Source organism: Taudactylus pleione, unplaced genomic scaffold (assembly GCF_031769625.1).
Source record: "Taudactylus pleione unplaced genomic scaffold, aTauple2 ptg000437l, whole genome shotgun sequence".
In the NCBI taxonomy this organism is placed as follows: domain Eukaryota; kingdom Metazoa; phylum Chordata; class Amphibia; order Anura; family Myobatrachidae; genus Taudactylus; species Taudactylus pleione.
Genome location: NW_028284839.1, coordinates 6297991 through 6321085, shown reverse-complemented (window position 1 = coordinate 6321085; position 23095 = coordinate 6297991). Strand labels below are relative to the sequence as shown.

Here is a 23095-nt window from a genome sequence, read left to right as displayed (position 1 = left end):
GCGCATTGTCCTGGTGAAGAATGAAACCATTTTTCCACAGTTGCGGCCGTTTCTTTCTGACTCTCTCTCTCAGCTTTTTCAAAACTTCCTTATAATAATGCTGGTTACCTGTTGTGCCTTCTGGAACCCATTCTTGCAAAATTACACCCTTGATATCGAAAAAAACAATGAGCATTGCTTTGAATTTTGATTTGCTTTGACGAGCTTTTTTCATTCTTGGTGATGACGGTGTTTTCCAGTGTATTGACTGTCTTTTGGTTTCAGGATCGTACTGGAAGATCCAGGTCTCATCACAAGTGATTACGAGACAGGCAGTCATTCCCATAGGCCGTAGTAAGCAGCTGAAAACATTCTGTTGGTGTTTTGTGCAATTTTACAAAAAAATTCAAAATGACGCGTTCTTCAACTTTTAAACTTAGCATCTTTTCGGCACTCTACAGAAAACACAACCAAATTAAATGGCGACTCACAATCAACTGAACATCATAGAGCGTTGCTGCTTGTCATGCAGGTACAGACAAGGTCAAGGTTATTACGTATGCAGTTAGAACGGGTTCTGACTGCTTTGTTTACTAGGTGGAATCACAGTCTCGTTATTTTATAGACATACGTCGTATATTGGAATAGACTGGGGACTCACAGTAAAGACAAGTATCAGAGGCATATGAATGTCTTGCTACTTACTGAGGGCCCCATTCATTACGGAATGCAACTGCGAATGCAATAGCGAGTACGTACGCAATTCAACTGCGATAGTATGCTAATCCACTGCGATCGCAATGCATTCCGCAGCACAACATAAGGACGCCCACTTTACCTTACACATATCCGTAATGTTTAGTAAGACTGCGAAACCATCGGCACAATCGAGTACCATCGCAGCCTGACGCACACTTGCACAAGGTCAGCCCTTACTCAGGTATTCATAACTTCAGCGCAGGCTATTAGGCCCCAGGCTGCAAAGGGCATCGCAGTGGATAATATATGCACGCCCCTGCGACAGCGTCCAAACGCACTGGCACACCTGTGTTTCGCTGCAGTTACCACCCAAACAGCACTTCCTTGTCAATCACTCTGCAATGCATTTGTAGAACGCAACAATCGGCTGATTGCGTGCGTATAAGCAACTGCGATCCCGAGTCAGGCTCTGAATCCCTATACTTACTCAGGATATAATAACTTTGTGTATTGCTGTCTGCTGCATTCCCCTCACAGATACACAAAACTTAAATTACTTCAACCAGTTTCCACTTTTACATGTCATAGAGTTGAAGGTTCTAGCTTTCCCGCTTCAAAACAAAAAACGAACTACAAGTCCCAGTATGCCCTGCCAGTGCCAGTCTCAGGGCGGATGTAGTCTCAAAGTCTGTTCTGTGGGCGGGGCATAGTGACGCAGCCCCGTAGACAGGGCGAACAGGAAGTAGTCCTGGGTACTGCAGATGCCACTTCCCTGGCCGTCAATCATCGTTCCACGCCAGGCTCCACGCCGGGGAAGCTGATGGTTGTCCATTGAGCAGGCAGCGCGCTCTAGTCTCTGGCGTCTCCTATCCGCACCGTGACCGCACCGGGCTCTCACCGCCATGAAGCCGCTCAGCGCTCGCCCGGGCCCCTCCTTCAGGGTCCGGCCGGGGAAGGGCCCCTCTGCCCAGAAACGACAACTGCTGGCCGAGCGCTGCAAGCTAGCCGCCTCCGAGCAGCCCAAGGCCAAGCCCAGCACCTCCGAGGAGAGCCCGGGCCGCAACGCTCTGCTGGTGGAGGAGGGCATCTGTGTGATGGTGCTGGGGCCCGGCCAGGTCAGTGCCTCCGGGCTAGGTGATCATATATAGGGAGGGTAGGCGTATCAAGCGTTTGAGAGTGGTTGCCCATAGCAACCAATCAGCTTCTAGCTACCTTTTATCAGTGACACTATGAAATGATTTCTAGAAGCTGATTGGTTGCTGTGGATAATTTCTCCACTTTATCTCTTTTTAAGGTTAGATACACCTCCACCCCCATGCCCCTCATAGGGGCACACTGACTAACTTTATCTCTTTTTAAGGTTAGATACACCTCCACCCCCATGCCCCTCATAGGGGCACACTGACTAACTTTATCTCTTTTTAAGTTTAGATACACCTCCACCCCCATGCCCCTCATAGGGGCACACTGACTAAGCGCCGTATTCAATTTGAAGCGTTTGTTTTTGGCGGAAGCTTTTCGCTGATGACGTTATTATGTCCTGTTTTGATTTTACTCCGTATTCAATTTGGAAGACTTCTCGCCTAGGCGGAAAGTCAATGCAGTGTAATAGGCGGAAAAGTTTCGCCTATGAATAGCAGGCGGAAAAAAGTACAGAATTGGGGTTTTGGGGTGCAATGTTGCGGGAACCCCCGATGCAGCCTTCACAGTCCCCCCAAAGGTAAACTGTAAAAAAAATTTTTAAGAACACCCCCAAAAAAAATCACTTTGACTTTGGGGGCGAAAAAAAAATGTTGGGGGACAAAGTTAAAACTAGCGAACTAGACTCCAGAGGGGTCCCCAAGTCTGCCCCAGGTGTTTTTTTTCATTGCAGGGGATTGCGGCAGGTGGATTTTTCACGATTTTTTCAACTTTAGCAACTTTTAAATATGCTGACCCCCATCTTCAAGTACCCCAAATTTGCTGAGAAGTTATTTTCTGCAAAAAAACCTCCTGAAAACTATTCTGCATCACTTATACAAAAACGCTATTTAGCAGCTATTGAGCCCGTTTAACAACACCAAATATCTTCAGCAAGCCAAATTGGGGGGTACCATAGCTAACCCCCATGTCAGAGCATCTTTTCCCCAAATCTGACAGGACTTTCCGCTTGTTTCAGTTTCGCCGGGTCCCTTTTTCGCCTACTTTCAAATTGAATACGGCAATACGAGGGCACGCGCGCGATACTTTTCCCCCTGCGAAACAGGCGAAAAGTCCGGGGAGGCGAAAAAGTATCGCGGGTCCGCTCAAATTGAATACAGCTCTGTAACTGTTATTGATACATAATGGGCCTGGTTCTGAGTCGCGTCCTGTGCCGTATGCTACCGCCTTCTGAGTTCAGATATTTTGTTAAAGGGATGATAATGCCCCATATGCGCGCCTTAAGAATAGAGCAGAACTCTGGCTACGTGCCCGTGAGACAGTTCTCTTCCAGGCCTACGCTCGGTTTTGTGAGAAGCGGATGAGTTCTGTCCGTCTCAGAATCGCTGAAGATATGCAAAAATCTGTCTGTCCGCTGCGGCACATGCGCAGTTTCTTGCCATTATGTGTGCGGAGTGCAATAACATGCCCTCGAGATGTCCCTATTTTGGCGAGACACTCTCGATTGGTCATACACGAAACAGGCGGAATTTCCCCCCTGTCAATTGGGCGGATTGGGGAGTGGGTTGTCTTGACATGATCCCACGTGGGGTGGTATGCCCAATACGCTGGCGGTAATAATACTATGCATGCATTGACTGTAATCCTACCTATTCACACTGTATACTGACCATAATATATGTAAATATAATACCATATCATCACTCATATAAAAACCAAATGCATCATTTATACCTAGATAAGGAGCTGAAATGGAAGCACCCTACACCAGCTTTCCCATATGTTCATAGAAGTACATGTGATTGTTAATAAATTGCAATTACAGATACTGTCCAATGCATGTAATTGGGTTAATCCTCTTATCAGCTCCAGCGGGTCTTCCTCATCTTATAGTTGACTCTCTCATGTCATGTCCGCAAAACATCTTGTCTGTCTTACGGAGGGATAACACTTCTTCTGTGCTTGTTTTATGCAGAAACTGACCTTCATGGGGAAATGCGTGGTGACGTGCTTGTACGGCAGCGTGGAAGTGCTCGGCTTAACTATCAACTCCAATGAAACCCCTTACGAGCTGTTCTCCCCCAAAACACATTCACCTCTGACAATTGTAGGGCTGAAACAGAAAAAAAACTCTAAAACTCGGAAAGAGATCTGTTTGGAGGCCAGGTTGTTGCTGCGTGGATATCTCTCTCTAGGTAATGCCGGTATTCGCTGGATTATTGATGATTTATGTAATTCTGGTAATGCTGCCCCAGGGTATGAAGCTGGAGTTCCCCTTTGCATACACCTACTTTGTGTGTTGAGCCAATGGTCCTGGAATCTAGTGGCGTCATGGAGACACTTTTCTTGCCGCTATGTTTAGAGCATATGAGTCGGTTATTTTCAGCCATGTAGTTATATCATCAGGAACAGTTCTTTATTTTCTTCGCCCTGTGATGCATCACTCTGCTCCCTGTGCTGGAAACCATCCTATCCCAGGGAAACAAGTATAATGCTGTCCGATGATATAAAGACATGGCTGCAGATATCTAAAGGTGGACGGGCAGATTAGGGATTATACCAATAAATGAGTCATCCAGCAAGGGTGGGGGGGGGTATCGGTTCAGTGTTCATTTGAGTTTCCTCTCCTACCGCAAAGCATGGTACCAAGTGGCTTCTCCCTCATTTGCATACTGGAGCCCTGGGATGTTGTGCAGACAGATTAAGTAATAATAACAAAATAAGTATTTCAGTTTTATTTATTTTTTTCTTTTCTTTTCACAACAAAAATGGTCTTATTTCCTGTGTACATTTTGCCAAACCAGAAACGTGCGTCCATTTGACTCTACCTAATCCAAATCCCTCCTACATTTCAGATTGCAGACGGGCAGTAATGAAAATCTTTAAATCCTCATGCTCCATTTTGCTGCTGGAGCGACTAGAAGATACAACAAGCAGCTATATCGTGAGCCATCCAGATTACGCCAACATCTTCTGGACGCCACCGGTAGGTTACTCTCTGCATAAACGTCTTGAGCTTTTTGGTAAAGTCACACTACGGGTGTGATCCTGGGTTGAACCAAATCCACCGTAGTTGCTCCCGTTTGTTTGTATAGAGCAAATTGCACGTATATATTTACACGTATGCACAGTTGTGCGCTGATTGTGCTCCGCTCACCCCTATCTGTGCATTTGATTTGCTGCCATCAGCCTAATCTTGGTGCAAATGATAAGCTGGGAAGATGTACACTTGCATTTTTGTCAGACTCTGCAAAACCTGCCGTTCCGTAGACGTGCCATCACGGAAATACGCTTACGGGAGAAATCTCCGTCACTGGCCAGTTGCTTCTTCTGTCGCAAGCAGAGATGTTCCTGGCATCCCAGTGACTTTGCATCACCGATACTTGTGTACACTTGTTTCCGGAGCATGTGCAGTGCTTACACACGTAATATATTCTTATGTTCTGCAAACTGCTTACTTTCTACACTGCATTAGGCCCTACGAGTCCTTTCCATGAAGATTGATGGCAAAGATTCTATTGTAGTTACCAAAACCTAGTTATTGCAAATACATTTTTTTTTTTTTTTTTTTTTTATGGACCCAGAAATAAATAAAACTTTGGTTTGCTAATAAACACAATATCGACACCTGTTCTGCGGACGTCTTCCTGTTGTGTAGGGTGCAAGCCAGGTTTGTTGGGAAGTCAGATTTGGCTGAATCCAAACTATTAGTGAAAACTAACCTGCTCGGCCTGTCCTTTGTAAGACACAGAGGACCTCATTCAGAGTCTCTCGCTAGATGCGATCGCTCGCACCCATGGTATGCAAATTTGTCAAAGTGACGCCACGGGAAGCGATCGCTCGCCAAGGCATAAGCACACCCACCATGTCTTAGCGAGCGGCCAGCATACACCCAATCACACAGGCAGAGCCGCCCACCAGCAACACGTCATCTCCAGGAAGTGTATTAAAACATTGGTACATCGAGCACCATCGGATGCGATCGCAGCGCTTGTGGTTGCCTTACCCTACGTCAAGCACTGCGAGGACTTCAGTGTAAAAACCAGGCATGTGACGTGTACTATGACGCTGCGTGTTAATTATGCACGCCTCTAAAACGGCGTTGAAACACTCAGGCACGCCTGCGTTCGCACCTCCACTCCCCCGTTATTAGTGGCCTGCCCCTGTTACCACCCACAAACGGCCTCTCCTGTCACTCATTTCACTGGGCTGTCTTTGCTGAGCGAGCGGGCTGCGATCGCACAGAGTAGTTTGCGCAGAACGAAGCATGAGGTCCAGAGAGTGTTGTGTTTTTCCCAACCCTCATTGCAGTACAGATAGTTTTTAGAAGTGTCCCTTCATTTCCTGGATACAAAGCAGAGCATTTTTTTTTGGTCATCTCACCATAGAGGGCAATGGGCATCTGATAGAGCGATTATTTAGTGCCTTATTGTAATTCTCTAGAGCAGTGGTGTCAGACTCGGGCCCTTCAGCTTTTGTGGGACTACATATCCCAGCATGCCCTGCCACACTTTTAGCATGTCCTAATAGCAAAACTGTGGCACTGCGTGCTGGGATGTGTAGTTCCACTGCAGCTGGAGGGCCCGAGTTTGACACCACTGCTCTAGATCATTGCTTCTTAATCTTGGTCCTCAAGACACGAACTGCCAGGTTTTAAAGATATCCATGCTTGAGCACAGATAATTGAATTAGACATTTTGATTTACCCATCTGTTCAAGCATTGATATCCTTAATACCTGGACTGTAGGGTGTCTTGAAGACCAAGGTTGAGAAGCACTGATCTAGATGATTACAATAAGGCACTAAATGCTTGCTCTATCAGATGTCTGTAGTCCTCTATGGTGAGATCGTGTAGGTGAAAATGTGGACAATATTGCAGGACTGCATTTTCTGTCTGTTCTGCTTTAATCTCTCCAATTCTGTATCTATCTCTGATTGCTGTCATTTGTCCAGTTCAAATTGCAATGCCCCATAGCTGTTGTATAGGGTTTAACGTTCCCGCTAGGCTGTTTTTGCGGGGCTCTGCACACTGCACTTTTTCTAAAGAGCAAAAAGCACTCTGCCCTCCGGCGCGGCGCCCTGCTGAAACATCCTGCGGGTGGGGAAAACTGCGGTGTAGCGGTCACCACTGGTGAATGGATGCTAGGCGCATGCACCCAGCATCCATTCACGCTGATAGCAGCGCTTGGGGCCAGCCCGGCATGTCTGTAAGTGGCGGACACGCCCCCAAGAGTGACAAAAAGGGGGAGCATCTTAAAGACACACCCCTTTTCCTTGGTCACGCCCCTTTTCCGGAAGCACGCGCGCAGATTTGTCCTTTCTCTAAGTCCGGCGCCGGACCTAGAGTGAACACTAGGGTTGGGTATGGGAGACCAGCTGTCGGGATGCCGGCTGTCAAAATACTGACAGCGTCATCCTGATGCTCAGAATCCCAACAGGAAGTAGGTAAGTATCCTAACCCTCTCCCCCTTCACCCCCAACCCTAACCCTCCGTTTCTGTATCCTTACCCTAACCCATCCCCCATGTGCACCTTAATACTCCCTGTTAGTGCCTAAACCTAACCCACATCCGGGGGTGCCTATCCCTAAAGCCCCCGTGGTGCCTTAACCTAACACCAATCCACCCCCCCCCACCCACCCCCCCGCCATCCCTATCGTAGGTAAAGTAACTGCATCATGTATATAGCACATGAATAAGTGACTGCTTGCAGAGAGTTAGTGTTTGTAGCACCTTCTGTGTCCTCTGTTTATCTGCTAATATTAGAAATAGGGTTGGTGTACCTTTTTAATTTCTAGATGTAGTGGTATGTTGAATTTGGTTGATCACTGCTCCCTGCAGTATCTGTTGTTGCACTGCACACATTTATACAAGATGTACACAATCGACAAACCAATCTTCCTCTGATGGGTGGGTGCCTTCATTGCTTAGCTGATCACTCCCCACACACAGGGCCAGGATCACCCCAGTTGGGCACCTCTGGACAACCATCTTCTCTGTGGTATGTGACTTAGGAAGAGAGCTGAGACTTGGCTGTGATTGGATGATGCGCCTGGTATCACAGGAATAACGAGCTGTAAAACCGTCTCTTCCTGTCCTCAGAAAAGAAAACGTGCTAAGATGGAAGATGCGGTCTTGCACTCTATTGGTATTCAGAGCTGCGACCCAGAGATTGGTATTAGCATGTCACAGGACGCGGTCTCCGCAGCACAACAGCTGGTTCACGCTTGCCTTGGTACGTAAAATATATTTATATATAACTATTTTGTAACTTAACTGGTTTCTGCTACTAACTGCTCAGCGTCTAAAAAAATCTACATATAGGGGTGGGTTCAATTCGCTCTATGGGGCTGCAAACAAAAGCCGGCAAGTCCGGAGCTACTCTAAGTGCAGCATATAGCTGCACTTACTTACATGGACTCGTGGGGTGAGTCTATTTCAATAAACCCCATATGGTTTTATCTAGGGCTCCTATACATTAATTTGAAATAACCATACATTTTTAACTCTGTGTACTAAATTTTTCTGTGCAGAATGTTATATATTTCCTGTAACAGCGGTCTTCTTGAGTATGGTGGGGAGAATTCTACATTGGTGAGGTCATGGCTAGGGACAGGGATCTGAAGCTCAGCATTGATTGGTTGCCAGGCTACAGATGGCAAAGCAAGCAGGGTGATGGCTGCTAGCCATCCTATCGAATCCATTCACTGGTATAACCATCAAAGGTTGCATTGTGCGTGTGCACAGAAGCAGCCGGCGCTTTTACGCATGCGCGCAATGGCTCAGCTTCCGGGTGTCCATAGCTGTTACATGGGCATCGGAGAGTTGCATCCGATGGCTGGCAAATCATCGAAAAACATGCAGGAAAAAAAAGTTCTTGCATCAAATTCGAGAACATCGCTATGGTTGCTAACTATCGATTTCCAGTGGTCATCCCTAGTCGAGGCCACAGTTCTGGTACATTTATCATGTGATCGCAGCACCGTTTTATTCAGAAATAACCCACTTGCGGCCTGTGTTGTGCGGCTGCAGAAGAGCTTGCTCACCGGTTACAGATGGTGTTTTCTCTCAGAGCTCCAGTCACTGCGCAGTGTGTGTACGTACTCAGAGAGAAACACTCTGAGGAAATAAATCATTTAAAGCACTGTGCAGACGAGAACACGACATTTACACCATTACATCGCAGTGTGGTTTGCGCCCGTTGGTTGGATTTGCCCCACACTAAATGAAGCCACTTGCATCCAACTAGTCTTACCCACTGCTTTTGGTACATTGTCTTCCTACATTAAACCTGAACTTAATTTTGCTGTTTCCAGGAACTAATCCAGTTATTAGGCAATGGGTGGTGAATATCCTAGTTAATGGCATAATCTGCTATTTTGGTATTCTTGGATGTAGCTCTCTGGCCCCAATGACTTGTCTAATTTCAGTTCCATCTGTATAAAATTTGTCCATATGAAATTTAGGTTTATAAAGTGCTCATCTGCTGAGCCGCCCTCTGTAAGTGGTATGCACTTGCGCGGCACCACAAGTGCTCCGCAAGTCACTCAGTGATGCCCGGCTCTGGGAAACTGCACCTCCAAAACATGGTACAGTGGGTGTGACCATTTCTGTTAGTTATATAGGAATAACCTTAATTGGCTTATGCAAAATTGATATGTAGCGATATAATGGGGAGGATACAAGGGAGAGTTTAAGGCTTAAGCTGGGTACACACGTAAAGATTTTCTGTCCAGCCATCCAACTAGTTGATTGGTTGAAATGAAAATCTGGTAACGTATGGGAGTAACTGATGATCAGCAATTTGCTCCTAAATGCCAGAAAACAGATGAAAATGGTCGTTCAGACAAGTTTGTTAAATGTTTGATCTAAACAATTTGTTCAAACAGTTTTTGTCCATTTTCTGGTGTTTGGGAGCAAATTGCTGATTTGTCATTTGCTTTCATCCCTTACCGGATTTTCATTCCAACCAATCAACTAGTTGGATGGTTGGACAGAAAATCTTTACGTGTGTATGCAGCTTATGAGGCAGATGGATACATCAAGAGACAAAGATAATCTTACTGAGCCTACAACTCATAAAATCAAATGGTATGGGGGTGGAGAAGTATTTATAATGGTGTTATTAATGAGCTGGAAACTTAAATATAACAAGGAACACTAATACCCCTTTTCCATCAAAATTCCGGGTCTGACCCGGAGTTGGAACAGGTTTCCTATCCGGATCAGACCCGGAATTTTGCCGACTCGGGATATTCCCAAGTCGGCGCCGCTGACACTGGAGTCGGCTCTGCATAGACCCGGATTTCCCGGCGTGAAAGTGGACGCTTGGAGATGACGTCCTCTCCAAGCGCCACTGAAGCCGGACCAATTGGCCGGCTTGCAGCGCACTCCAGGTCATCGTGACCCGGAGTGCGCTGTTTTCACGGGCTACGCCCGTGTTAAACCCTGCTATTTACCTGTGTTGGATTGCCGGGTCGACCCGGCGATCCAACCCTCTCCCCTTTTACACCAGGGAGCTGCCCGAGTTAACCCTGCAATAACCCGGGTTTAAGCTCTGGTGTAAAAGGGGTATAAGACAGAACAGCAGTATGAGATATAATGGTTCTCCATTATAGTGGTGGAAAGGCCATTCATTTGGATCAAACCAAGAAGTATAGAAAAAAGATAAAGGGGTCTATGCATTAAGCCTTGAAGAGAGAGAAAGTGGATGGAGATAATGTGCCAGCCATCAGCTCCTAACCGTCACTTTACTATGGGGTCTCTTTACTAAGCCTGGAATCGAGATAAAATGCCAGTCAATCAGCTCCTTACAGGCTGTGCTTGAAAAATTACAGGAGCTGGTTGGCTGGTACTTTATCTCCATCCAAGGCTTAGTAAATGGACTTGTGTTTGAATAATGCCATTTTGGAGCTGATTGGCTCCATCCACTTTATCTCTCTCCAAGGCGCTTAGTACATAGACCCCAAAATGAGCTCTGCCTATGTTTTTTGCTAATTTTCAATCCAGAGAATCTCTGCAGTGCATACTCTATGGCAGTTCCATTGGTACCAGGGACCCCTTACCCACTTCCCATCACACCTGCATTCTGTAGTGCTGGTGACACAGCATGGTCTATTCACTCACATTCAGGTGACCACACATGGGTCAGTGGGCTGTCCTTCCTTGGCAATGCCAACACTACTGGGTTTAACCTACACCACTGGGTATCGGGCCTAAATCATTTAAATAAAACCCAAAAAACAACCTTATTTTACATTTCAGAATTTACTGAAATGCAGCGTTCTGTGCTACAGTGTTATTTCGTAATTTTATTTTTTCCTTTTGAAAAACATGAAATAAGCGTTTGATTGTGTTATCATTCCTACTGACGGCCATTTAATGTGTTTCCAATCTATAAAGCTGCTTTATTGCCATTTTACAGAGGAAGATAACGGCTGCCCCATCATTCTCGTTTGTGGCCCAAACAATGTTGGAAAATCAACTTTTAATAGATATCTCATCAACCAACTACTAAGCCGGTAAACTTTTATTTCTGCATTTCCTTTATTACAGTATTTCTTTATAAAGTCAGGTTACACACAGTAACAAGCGTTCATTGGTTTCCCTTCCTGATCATCACAATACTCCAAGGCACAGATTATTGCTGGAGGTTGTAACCTGCCTACTTGTGTAATTGTGTTTGAGAGGACAGATCTGCATGGGATAATGGTTAGAATATTTCAACCTATATATTTTTTCATAATTGCAGTATAAAGCGTCAATCTCATGAAAATTTGTTGTGGTTTTTCCTTGTATCTTGGTAATTACCTTGGAATGTCCCTCTGAGCTCTGTGAGCACTGTGATATCCCTCCCCTCCCTCTCTCCCCTCTAACATCACATGACCTGCTCAGAGCTACAAGTCTGTCTGTGACTGGCAGTCATACAAATCACCTTTCAGAGAGATTTTAAAAAGGTGTAATCAGCTGTTTTTTTTTTTTTTTTCTTGGCCGTCCTACTGTATGATTAATAGTAAGCCCTTGGGCTACTTGTGGCACTAAAATCCATTATGGGCTTCCAGATATCCTAGTAAATCCCCTTTGTCTGGCTTATGATACCTGCCTTTGTAACTAGCCAATATATCCTGTTTGTTTTATTTATTATTAGAATCCCGTGTGTTGATTACTTAGACTGTGACCTGGGGCAAACAGAGTTTACCCCTCCCGGGTGTATTTCATTGCTGAGCATTGACGAGCCTCTTCTGGGTAAGCGCCTTAATGTATGTATGTTCGTTTTATGTGGTATTTGTTTTAAAGGGATCTGCTGCAAAATCTATGAAGTTTTAAAATGCTGACAAGCGCGTGGAAATATTAGTCATGGGAAAGCACGACGTGTGAAATTTCCTTCATTCATGGACCGAATCTGCAGTAAAGATGTTGAATTTTAATTTTACCTAGAGATTGCTGCTGTTTCTCTGTGTTAATGGAGGATCTAAATTTATAGGTAGCTGGATCAGCAGAAGTGCTATTCTCTCTTGCTTTCTCATTGACGTGTAATTAGCCACATGCTGTGCTTTCATTCAAAGCGGAAATAGTGGGTAAAAGCATAGTATACCCTGACCCTTGTGACTTAGTGTGTGACAGACAGTGGCGGTATTTGAGGTGGGGCTGCAGCGTAGTCCAAAATTCAAATAGGTTAGCAACACTAACTGTAACCCCAAACTCTGCCAAACAGCGCCGGCCGGGACTCGCTGACTGTTGGTGTGGCCCCACTATTTGAAGGTCTAATTTTCTTTTTCTTTGTTTGCTAGGTCCTCCATATACTCACCAGCGAACCCCCGACAAAATGGTTTACTTTGGAGAGACGTCTTGTGAGCAGGACATGGAACGGTTTATCGAATCTGTGAAATACGTCATCACTTGTTATAAGCGAGACCAACCCCTGATTATTAATACCATGGGTTGGATTAAAGGTAGTCTTCATCTGTTCTGGTGTTAAGCCTGTCAGCATTTGGCTGTGAGGTGGAATGTTCTACTTTTTATCATCTCCCTAATTTCTTTGCTACACTAATGGGCGACTGTCCCTCTCCTACCAGGTCACACCGTGATCTCCCTAACTTTGTGTTATGCTAATGAATGACTGTCTGCGTATCCCCACCCACCAGGTCACACCATGATCTCCCTAACTCTGTGCTACACTAATGGGTGACTGTCCCTCTCCCACCAGGTCACACCGTGATCTCCCTAACTTTGTGCTATGCTAATGAATGACTGTCTGCGTATCCCCGCCCACCCCCCCCCACCCACCAGGTCACACCATGATCTCCCTAACTCTGTGCTACACTAATGGGTGACTGTCCCTCTCCCACCAGGTCACACCGTGATCTCCCTATCTCTTGGCTACACTAATGGTGACTGTCTCTCTCCCACTAGGTCACACCATCATCTCCCTAACTCTGTGCTACACTAATGGGTGACTGTCTCTCTCCCACCAGGTCACACTGTGATCTCCCTAACGCTATGCTACACTAATGGGTGACTGTCCTTCTCCCACACGGTCACACCGTGATCTTCCTAACTCTATGCTACACTAATGGGTGACTGTCCCTCTCCCACACGGTCACACCGTGATCTCCCTAACTCTATGCTACACTAATGGGTGACTGTCCCTCTCCCACACGGTCACACCGTATTCTCCCTATCTCTAAGCTATACTTATGGTGACCTATTAATATTGGTTAATGGCTACATTAAACAGTATCTTATATTTGATCACATTATTTCCTCCCTCTTTGTCTACTAGTTGTGGATTTAGAAGCTGTGAGCAGTTTAAAAAAATAAAAATATTTTAAAGATATTATGCGATTGTTAATTTACTCCATAGATTTGATTGTAAGAGTAATCAGTATGAATGTACTATGTGTCTGTAGTCTCTTACCTTTTTATTTTTAGTATTTCTTTGAATTTATTTGTCTGTACATTTTAGGAGGTTATATTTTACACTTGGCCAATTAATTTCTATAATATGAAATTAATTATTAGACATTGTTAGTGTCTGTCTCATGATCGCCTGATCTTCTCCCAATGTCTACCTGCTTCTCTTTGACAATGTAATGTGGATATTGTAAGATTATAACACTTGTTGGATACATAATATGTGTATTAAATTCATTATTATGAAGATCCCTTAATCATATTTATTTATTCTTCTATTGTTTTCCTTTCCCCAGGCTTTGGATTGTTACTCTTGATTGACTTAATTCATCTCCTCTCCCCGAGTCACATTGTCCAGATGACCGCAAAAGACGGCTACAGCATGGAGCCCCTTACTCCCGAGTTAGTCAAGAAATCTGCAGGCTTTGTGACCAAGGGCTGGTCGCAGGCCCGGTGCAAGCGCAAAAGTATGGACTTCTCTGATGAAGAGGATCAAGATTATATGGACGGCCTCCACTTCAGAGCCTCAGCGGGGCATCAGCTCATTACCATCGAGAGCGACTTTCAGCGAGCAGGAGATATGGAAGTTATGTAAGTAATTGCTTTGTGTTCCGCCTTTGTATTGTATGGGAAAGGGATGCTGATTACTGATTAAATGGAAGACGGGACAGTTTCGCCAACAAATCTCTTTTCTTTTGAAGGCTTTGCCACAATTGGATTCTGCGTGATATTGCCATGCTGGGATACATTAGTAAATTGCAGCAGTATGACCCAGAGCAGGTCATTCCCTTGAACAGCTTATTGCCTTATGAGGTGAGTACTGTGAGCATTGCGGGAAGACACGACTTGTTTACAGTCAATGAGAACTTCCCGTGGTCATCAGTTTAGGGCGCTCGTATATTCTGCCGGTCTGTTGGGTTGTTTTAGGCCTAAATTGCAGAACCGCCTTTATCATTTGTACAGCCATTGTCCTAATGCGCAAAGTGACCTCAGCTCCCTCGTCGTCAGTATCCGGATACTTCGCTTAAACGCTAACTAGCCAGATACTTCTAGTTGGTCCATATACTTTAAGCATCGTAATATGAATATTGGATGGCATAAAGGCTCATACACACTAGACGAAATGCTCCATGAGCGATATCGTTAGTGTTTGGCCTTGATCTCCCGGGCAAACGACGTTGTGCATACACACTGGACGATATCGTTCAGTGACGTCACCCTGCACTTCCCCGAACATGCAGTCCCTGACAATCTCTTGTCAGATTGACCTGCATGTTCGGATGACAACAGCCTTCGTGGAAGACCCGCGGGAGCTCACATCGTCCATCGTTTCGCGTATACACACTGGCTGTTATGAACGATGTCGTTATCGTTCACTTTTATCGTCAAGTGTGTATGCCCCTTTAATTCTGCCTTTGCATGCCATGGTCACACCTGTGACTGCAGTGTACTCGCTCCATCCTTCAGTTTGCAGGTATTATTATACTGGGCAATCCTGCAGGGTGGGAGTCATTGCCTCCGGCTCTTTGTTAATGAAGTGATGAAATATATACCGCCTTGATCTTCTGTTCTGCCCTAAAGTAGATGGAATAGTAGATGATGAGTGTTAAGGTGGGTACACACTATGCAGATATATCTGCAGATGATGGTCGTTCATACACACTGAACGGCCATCGTCTGTGTCTGGCTGCGTGGCCAGGGGGCGTGTCCCGCCTCCCTCCTCGCAACTGCCGCTGTGTGTGTACTACGGGTGGTCTGCAGACTGCCTGTACACACCTGCCGATGGACAGATATGTCTGCAGAACGACGACGTTCACCGACATACTGGCCAACGGGCAGCAGATATATTGACCGATCAGTTGATCGGCCAATATATCTGTCAGTGTGTACCCAGCATTAGAATGTAACACAGATGCTGTGCAGGAATACGTGGGGGTCGGGTAATGTTAGAGGTAATACTGCAGGAAATAGGGAAGTCAGGGATTTGCATAGATGAGTTGCAGCTTACAGTCCTGTTGTCAGCATTTGCATATCTAAGAGACAAACTACACAAATGAGATCTTACAGTGCACTCACTGCTTGCACACAATGGAGGCAGGTACTTGTCATCCCCTCCCCCTCCCCTTGTACTTGTCATCACCTATCCCTGGTTACACTGCAATGCTTTCTATTCGTGTTCTGTACTAATATACCCTGTCACTTGTGTTTATGCTTGCCCCATGTACGGTGCTACATAAACGTCCGTGTGGTCTATGAGTATACTTTAAATCTGGGTGATTTGATTGCTAAAATGGGATTATCTTGACTGTAAAGGACCAACTGGTTACATAATATAACTTTTGTCTATTAAGTGCTACTAGTAACTTTTCATGAATTGTTAATCCCAGAAGCCAAATACTTAACTCCCCATTGTAGCATATGACTGATAAAACTTGTATTCAGCAATATAGAACATGTAACCTGAATATCAAACCTCTGTCTTTCTGCCAATATATGGGAAACTCTTCTATGTGTGGTTTTTTAGTCTGCTCTTTCCTCACACGTTACCATGCGCTGCAATGTTCCTGCTTCTCTAGGGAGTGTACTGCAGGGGGTCCTAACAAGGATGTTGTCCAAAAGGGAAAACCCTTCCAGGATTAGAACATCATTTATATTTAGGTGTCTAGAATGGTAACCGATTGTATCCTAGTGTTCACTCTAGCTCCAGCGGCAGGCAGGGGGCCGTAGCTAGAGAGGGCACTTCCGTGCGCGTGCCCGAAAAGGGGGCGCGGCCATTGAAAAGCTGGCGTGTCTATAAGATGCGTCCCCTTTTTCGTCACTCTTGGGGGCATGCCCGGCACTTACGGACACGCCGGGCAGCCCCAAGCGCTGCCGACAGGGAGAATAGATACCGGGTCCCCACCCGTGGGACACTGCGACCCGCGGGTGAAAACGGCACCCACAGGCTGTGAGGGAAGGGCGCTTCTGGAGGGCAGGATGCTTTTTGCCCTCCAGAAGAAGGGGAGGGTGCCGCGCCCTGCTAAAACAGCCTAGCGGGAACACTGGTATCCGATAAACCACTGGTTCTCAAACTCTGTCCTCAGGACCCCAAACAGTGCACATTTTCCAGGTCTCCTCACAGAATCACAAGTGAAATAATGACTCCACCTGTGGATCTTTTGAAATGTCAGTGAGTAATTAATTCACCTGTGCACCAATTAGGGGACCTGGGAAATGTGACCTGTGTGGGGTCCTGAGGACCGAGTTTGAGGACCACTGCGATAAGCGATGGCCATTATCTGCGTGCTGGATGTCTGACCTAGTTGTAGCAAGGATATAGTCATGCAGACTTGTTGTTTACATGCAGCATGTCCCTTAATGCACGTATAGTTCAAGATGTAAATAACGTGTGTTGTGTTCCATAAATCTGTTGGTGTTTTTTTTACGCTATAACGCGCTGTAATTCCAGGTGCCCTTTAATGCGGTTGCACTGCGTGTCATCCATTCAGACGTGGCTCCGTCTCACATAATGTACTCTGCTAATGCCAGCTGGGTCGGCCTCTGCCACATTCTGGATGACATCAGGAGTCAGGACAGCGGCCCCGTTATACTGACACAGACTCCCATCTGCGACTGCCTGGGGTTCGGTGAGCTACTGATCCGTACATTGGTGGCGCTGAACCGCACAATGTATTTTCCATGCTGTAGAGTCAAACCTGTGTGTTTTTTTTTCTTTCTCTCAAAATCATCAGATGGGTTCTTAATCAGGAGTTAGGTTTTTCTTTTTAATTACTGTCCCATCACTCAGTGTATTATTTCATAAGATGAGATGTATCAAACCTTTGGTTGTGTTGGGCAACTTCTCCACTTAATCGCTCTTGAAGGTTTGATCTCCCCCTGAGCGCAATCGCCCCATTGTCTGCTGACAGATATATCTGTAGATGATGGTCGTTCATACACACTGGACGACCACCCTGCCCCAGATCTACACCTGCTGGCTGCTGATGGCACATGGGGAGGCGAGAGGCTGCTGGAGGGACATGGGGAGGTCAGTTGCTGGGGGGGGGGGGCGGGCGTCGTCATAATGTTATAAGGGGCATTACTGTGTGGCGTAGGGTGTTAGGGGCACTACTATTGTATAATGTACTTTTGTTTTTCTTTTTGCCTTTGTCTTTATCACTAGGTATTGTTCGGGGTATTAATATGGTGAGGAAGGTTTACCACATTCTCACGCCTGTCCCACCTGAGACTCTCCCGCAGGTGAACTGTCTGCTCATAGGAAACATTTCTATACCACACAGCATCTTCAAGCACCAGGTATTGTCCCATTTCATGTGTTCTTCACAGCTCAGTAACACTTCCCTCCCCCAGTCATACTATATAATGTGCTGACTATTTGTTATCCTCCCTGCTTTACTTACAAATATCAATGTAGCGTGTCAATTTGCCTGTTCTGGTGCATTCAATATCCCTTCCCCCCCGAGCCTGTGTATAGTTACATAGCTGTGATACTTTGTGCTTCTAACTGTTCCTACCCCTTTACCTTTCTTACCATGGATAGGTGTCACTTTGTGCTCACTACTCCTTCCCTCCCTCCATTCAAACCATAGACAGGTATCACTGTGCTCACTACTCCTTCCCTTCCTCCATTCATACCATAGACAGGTGTCACTGTGCTCACTACTCCTTCCCTCCCTCCATTCATACCATAGACAGGTGTCACTGTGCTCATTACTCCTTCCCTCCCACCATTCATACCATAGACAGGTGTCACTGTGCTCATTACTCCTTCCCTCCCTCCGTTCACACCATAGACGGGTGTCACTGTGCTCATTACTCCTTCCCTGCCTCCATTCACACCATAGACAGGTGTCACTGTGCTCACTACTCCTTCCCTTCCTGCATTCACACCATAGACAGGTGTCACTGTGCTCATTACTCCTTCCCTCCCTCCCTCCATTCATACCATAGATAGGTGTCACTGTGCTCATTACTCCTTCCCTTCCTCCATTCATACCATAGACAGGTGTCAATGTGCTCACTACTCCATCCCTTCCTCCATTCATACCATAGACAGGTGTCACTGTGCTCATTACTCCTTCCCTCCCTCCATTCATACCATAGATAGGTGTTACTGTGCTCACTACTCCTTCCCTGCCTCCATTCACACCATAGACAGGTGTCACTGTGCACATCACCTCTTCCCTCCCTCCATTCACACCATAGACAGGTGTCACCGTGCTCATTACTCCTTCCATCCCTCCATTCATACCATAGACAGGTGTCACTGTGCTCACTACTCCTTCCCTCCCACCATTCACACCATAGACATGTCACTGTGCTCATTACTCCTTCCCTCCCTCCATTCACACCATAGACAGGTGTCACTGTGCTCACTACTCCTTCCCTTCCTGCATTCATACCATAGACAGGTGTCACTGTGCTCATTACTCCTTCCCTCCCTCCCTCCCTCCCTCCCTCCCTCCCTCCATTCAAACCATAGATAGGTGTCACTGTGCTCATTACTCCTTCCCTTCCTCCATTCATACCATAGACAGGTGTCACTGTGCTCATTACTCCTTCCCTCCCTCCCTCCCTCCCTCCCTCCCTCCATTCAAACCATAGATAGGTGTCACTGTGCTCATTACTCCTTCCCTTCCTCCATTCATACCATAGACAGGTGTCAATGTGCTCACTACTCCATCCCTTCCTCCATTCATACCATAGACAGGTGTCACTGTGCTCATTACTCCTTCCCTCCCTCCATTCATACCATAGATAGGTGTTACTGTGCTCACTACTCCTTCCCTGCCTCCATTCATACCATAGATAGGTGTCACTGTGCTCACTACTCCTTCCCTTCCTCCATTCATACCATAGACAGGTGTCACCGTGGGCTCCTTATTCCTTTCTCCATTCATTGAATATGCTAAATCTAGCAAAAATAGATGTCATTCAACACATTACTGCTTTAGTGGGGGGAAATGTGTGGGATACATGCGATACTGGGACCAGCAGGAATAGCCCGCTCCGTGCCTGATACTGTAGATCAGTCATGTTGCAGAACGTATGAGCTCTATAACTTTGTGTTTCCAGAAGTTTTTGTGACATTCAATTTACTTAATCTTTTTTCGGTGAAGGCCACGACCTGTAAGCCCCCGTAACAGTATTATTTTTACTATCTTGTATGTTAATCTGAGCGAGACCACACCATGGCTCCCTAGAGTGGGCTGCAGCTGAGGTTGCACAATGTAAGTTAATAAATATGTTTGGGCCAGTGGACTGTGGACCTTTCACTTATTTATTGTCCTATTATGCAGCTTTGTGGTGTCGGGCTTATCAATCTGTTTCTTGTTTAAAGCCGCATACACACTAGACGATAAGTTGGACGATATATCGTTATGGTTCATCGCGTTCAATATCATCCAGTGTGTATGCAAGACATCGTTAACAATTCATTCATCGCCCGTACTTGCAAGGCAACCTGACAATACCGTCAGGTTCTGCAAGTACAGGGATGAGGGAGGGTGCCGTCACTGAGCGATATCGTTCAGTGTGTATGCTCCGTGTCGGTAATGACCTTGAGTCCGGCAGTGCAGGGTAAACACTTAACAATATCGCTAATGGAGCACATCGTTTATATAAGTGTGTATGCAGCTTAAGTCACACCCATGGTTCAGGCGCTGTAGGCAGCCATGTTTATTATTCTTCCACATTGCTGTCTCATGCTGTTCCATCATTTCAGAATGGAAGGATTAAAAATAAAATAAAAACTTTTGCCTCTTGCATCACTTTTTTATATTTGCATAACTTTTTTGTCAGTCATTTAATATTTTTTATTCCCTCTCCTCCTTATATGTCAAGCCTGGCATCAAAGGTGACATTCCGTACGTAACCTCCGAGTACGATTTCACTATATACGGATCTGGGAAGATAAAGCTAAACAAGCATCTGAAAAGACGGGAACATCAATAACTGTATAACGTCTGTGATCATCAAGTTACATTTTATTTTCTGTTTAAAACGTTTAAGTTGTTGGCGTTCTCCTGGAAGATGATTGACTGTGACATTTGCTATGTAAATACTTTTAAAAATAATTTTGTACTGAAAGCTGTGAATTGTGTTTTTCTTCTTTTGTAAGTTTAGCAGTGTTACCTGCGTTTTTATGCTCATTTGTATTATATGTAAATATTTTATGCAACAAGAATGAAGTCCTTTCAAAATAAATATGTAGGACATTTTGCAATAAAGGTGTTAGAGACTTGATGAAGTGGCCGGCCCTTTTATCCTGGATTCTCAGACCAAAGATTTGTCAGGTTCCTATACAAGTGATAGGATATATTATTAAAGCTATTAGTTTAGCCCCTCCCTGTAGGTGACTGGGATGCACTCAACCCTCTAAGGCACAAGTTCTCAAACTCGGTCCTCAGGACCCCAAACAGTACATGTTTTCCAGGTCTCCTCATAGACCTGGAAAATGTGACCTGTGTAGGGTCCTGAGGACCAAGTTTGAGAACCACTTCTCTAAGGCAGAGGTTCCCAAACTCCATCATTACAGTCCATGTTTTAAGGATATCCTAGCTTGTGCCCAGATTCTTAAATGAAATTGACTGAAGTAATATTTAAGTCACCTGTGTTTAAGCATGGACTGGAATGGTGGAGTTTGGGAACCTCTAGTGGATGTTGGGAACCTCTGCTCTAAGGTAAATGCGAAGAGCTGGTTTTGGGGTGATCGGCCAGGAGAGGTTATGAAGACGGGTGTAGTGCGGTGTCCCTGAATGCGGCACACGACTGGTTCCGCCAAACACTGCCTTCTACGGGACCAACCCAACGCTCTTTCAAACGTTCATTGGGCGTTCACTTTCTAATTCTGCTGTGTTCAGCGCCTGTAAGATTCCAAAATGTTGGAAAACACTGACAACCAAATGCTTTCAGGAAAAACAAGAGATATGGTAAGAACTTACCTTTGTTATCTCTGTTTCTACGAAGTCCATAGGGTCCACAGGGTTGACCTTGGGGTTATAGCTGGAACAGGATCCATGGGCACCACACAGTTAAGCTTTTAGCTCCCAGGATGCACTTGGGTCCTCCTCTATACCCCGCCCCCGAGCCACAGGCACCTCAGTTGGTAAGCAGCCTAGGCCGGAGGAGAATATGGAACAGAGAGAAGGAAGACTGGAACACACAAGAAACCATACTCACAGCAATAGGAGACGGAAAACCGGTGACCAGCCACACAGCCCATTTGAAGCCAGGTGCGTCAGGGCGGGCGCCCTGTGGACCCTATGGACTTCGTAGAAACAGAGATAACAAAGGTAAGTTCTTACCATATCTCTTGTTTTCTACTTCAGGGTCCATAGGGGGTCCACAGGGTTGACCTTGGGGATGTCCCAAAGCAGTACAACTAAGGGCGGGGACGCTCCTGTGCTGAAAGGAGTACCCGGCGCCCAAAGGATGCATCCTGAGAGGCAAAGGTGTCAAACGCATAGAACCTCAAAAACGTTTGAATTGAAGACCAAGTGGCCGCCTTACACAGCTGAACAGCAGAAGCGCCACGTCTAGCAGCCCAAGAGGGACCCACAGAACGAGTGGAATGAGCCTTAACAGAGGCTGGCACAGGTAAGCCCTCCTGTGCATAAGCCTCACAAATAACGGAACGAAGCCAACGGGCTAACGTTTGTTTGTTGGCAGGCCAACCCCTCTTGTGAAAACCAAAGAGGATAAACAAGGAATCAGACTTCCTAACCGAAGCCGTCCGGGCTACATAAATTCTAAGCGCCCGGACCACATCTAAGGAAGTCTCACCAGCTGAAAGATCAGGGGACTGAAAAGCTGGCACAACAAGTTCCTGATTAATATGGAACTTCGAGACCACTTTGGGCAAAAACTCAGGACGAGTGCGGAGCACCGCTCTGTCCTGGTGAAAAATCAGGAAAGGAGGGCGACAGGAAAGCGCCCCCAATTCAGACACCCTCCTGGCCGAAGCAATTGCCAGGAGAAAAACCGTCTTAAATGTCAGCCACTTGAGCTCCACCGCCTCAAGAGGCTCAAACGGAGGACCCTGCAGGACCCGTAGCACCACCGCCAAGTCCCAAGGAGCCACAGGAGGCACAAAGGGAGGCTGGATCCTGAGAACACCTTGGAAAAAGGTGTGAACGTCTGGTAGTATTGCAATCCGCCGTTGAAACCACACGGACAAGGCGGACACATGAACCTTCAGAGATGCAAGGCGTAAGCCGAGATCCAATCCTGACTGAAGAAATTCCAAGATCCTAGAAACTCGGAACACCTGAGGATCACAAAGTCTGGACTCACACCACTGAAAGTAAGTGTGCCACACTCTGTGATAAATCCGTGCTGAAGCAGGCTTGCGTGCCCTGAGCATG

At 46.0% G+C, this 23095-nt stretch overlaps 1 protein-coding gene across 1 annotated transcript; it reads left to right on the top strand.

The window, feature by feature from the left end:
- The first annotated feature begins 1406 nt into the window (after nt 1-1406).
- On the top strand, nt 1407-20975 carry NOL9 (nucleolar protein 9). The gene is made up of 12 exons (XM_088447756.1): nt 1407-1793; nt 3794-4013; nt 4674-4804; nt 7920-8052; nt 11242-11338; nt 11965-12062; nt 12608-12769; nt 14027-14321; nt 14432-14543; nt 17179-17356; nt 17893-18026; nt 20574-20975. Exons 1-12 carry the CDS (start codon nt 1581-1583, stop codon nt 20682-20684), a joined length of 1884 nt encoding a protein of 627 aa, XP_088303882.1. The 5' UTR covers nt 1407-1580; the 3' UTR covers nt 20685-20975.
- The last annotated feature ends 2120 nt before the right edge of the window (nt 20976-23095 follow it).

What these genes read in the sequence shown, in the direction of transcription:
- NOL9 (XM_088447756.1), top strand. Translation starts at nt 1,581, where the DNA reads ATGAAGCCGCTCAGCGCTCGCCCGGGCCCCTCCTTCAGGGTCCGGCCG. An exon ending in GCGTGGATATCTCTCTCTAG is followed by an intron (nt 4,014 to 4,673) that starts GTAATGCCGGTA and finishes CCTACATTTCAG; the next exon opens with ATTGCAGACGGGCAGTAATG. An exon ending in ACAGCATCTTCAAGCACCAG is followed by an intron (nt 18,027 to 20,573) that starts GTATTGTCCCAT and finishes TTATATGTCAAG; the next exon opens with CCTGGCATCAAAGGTGACAT.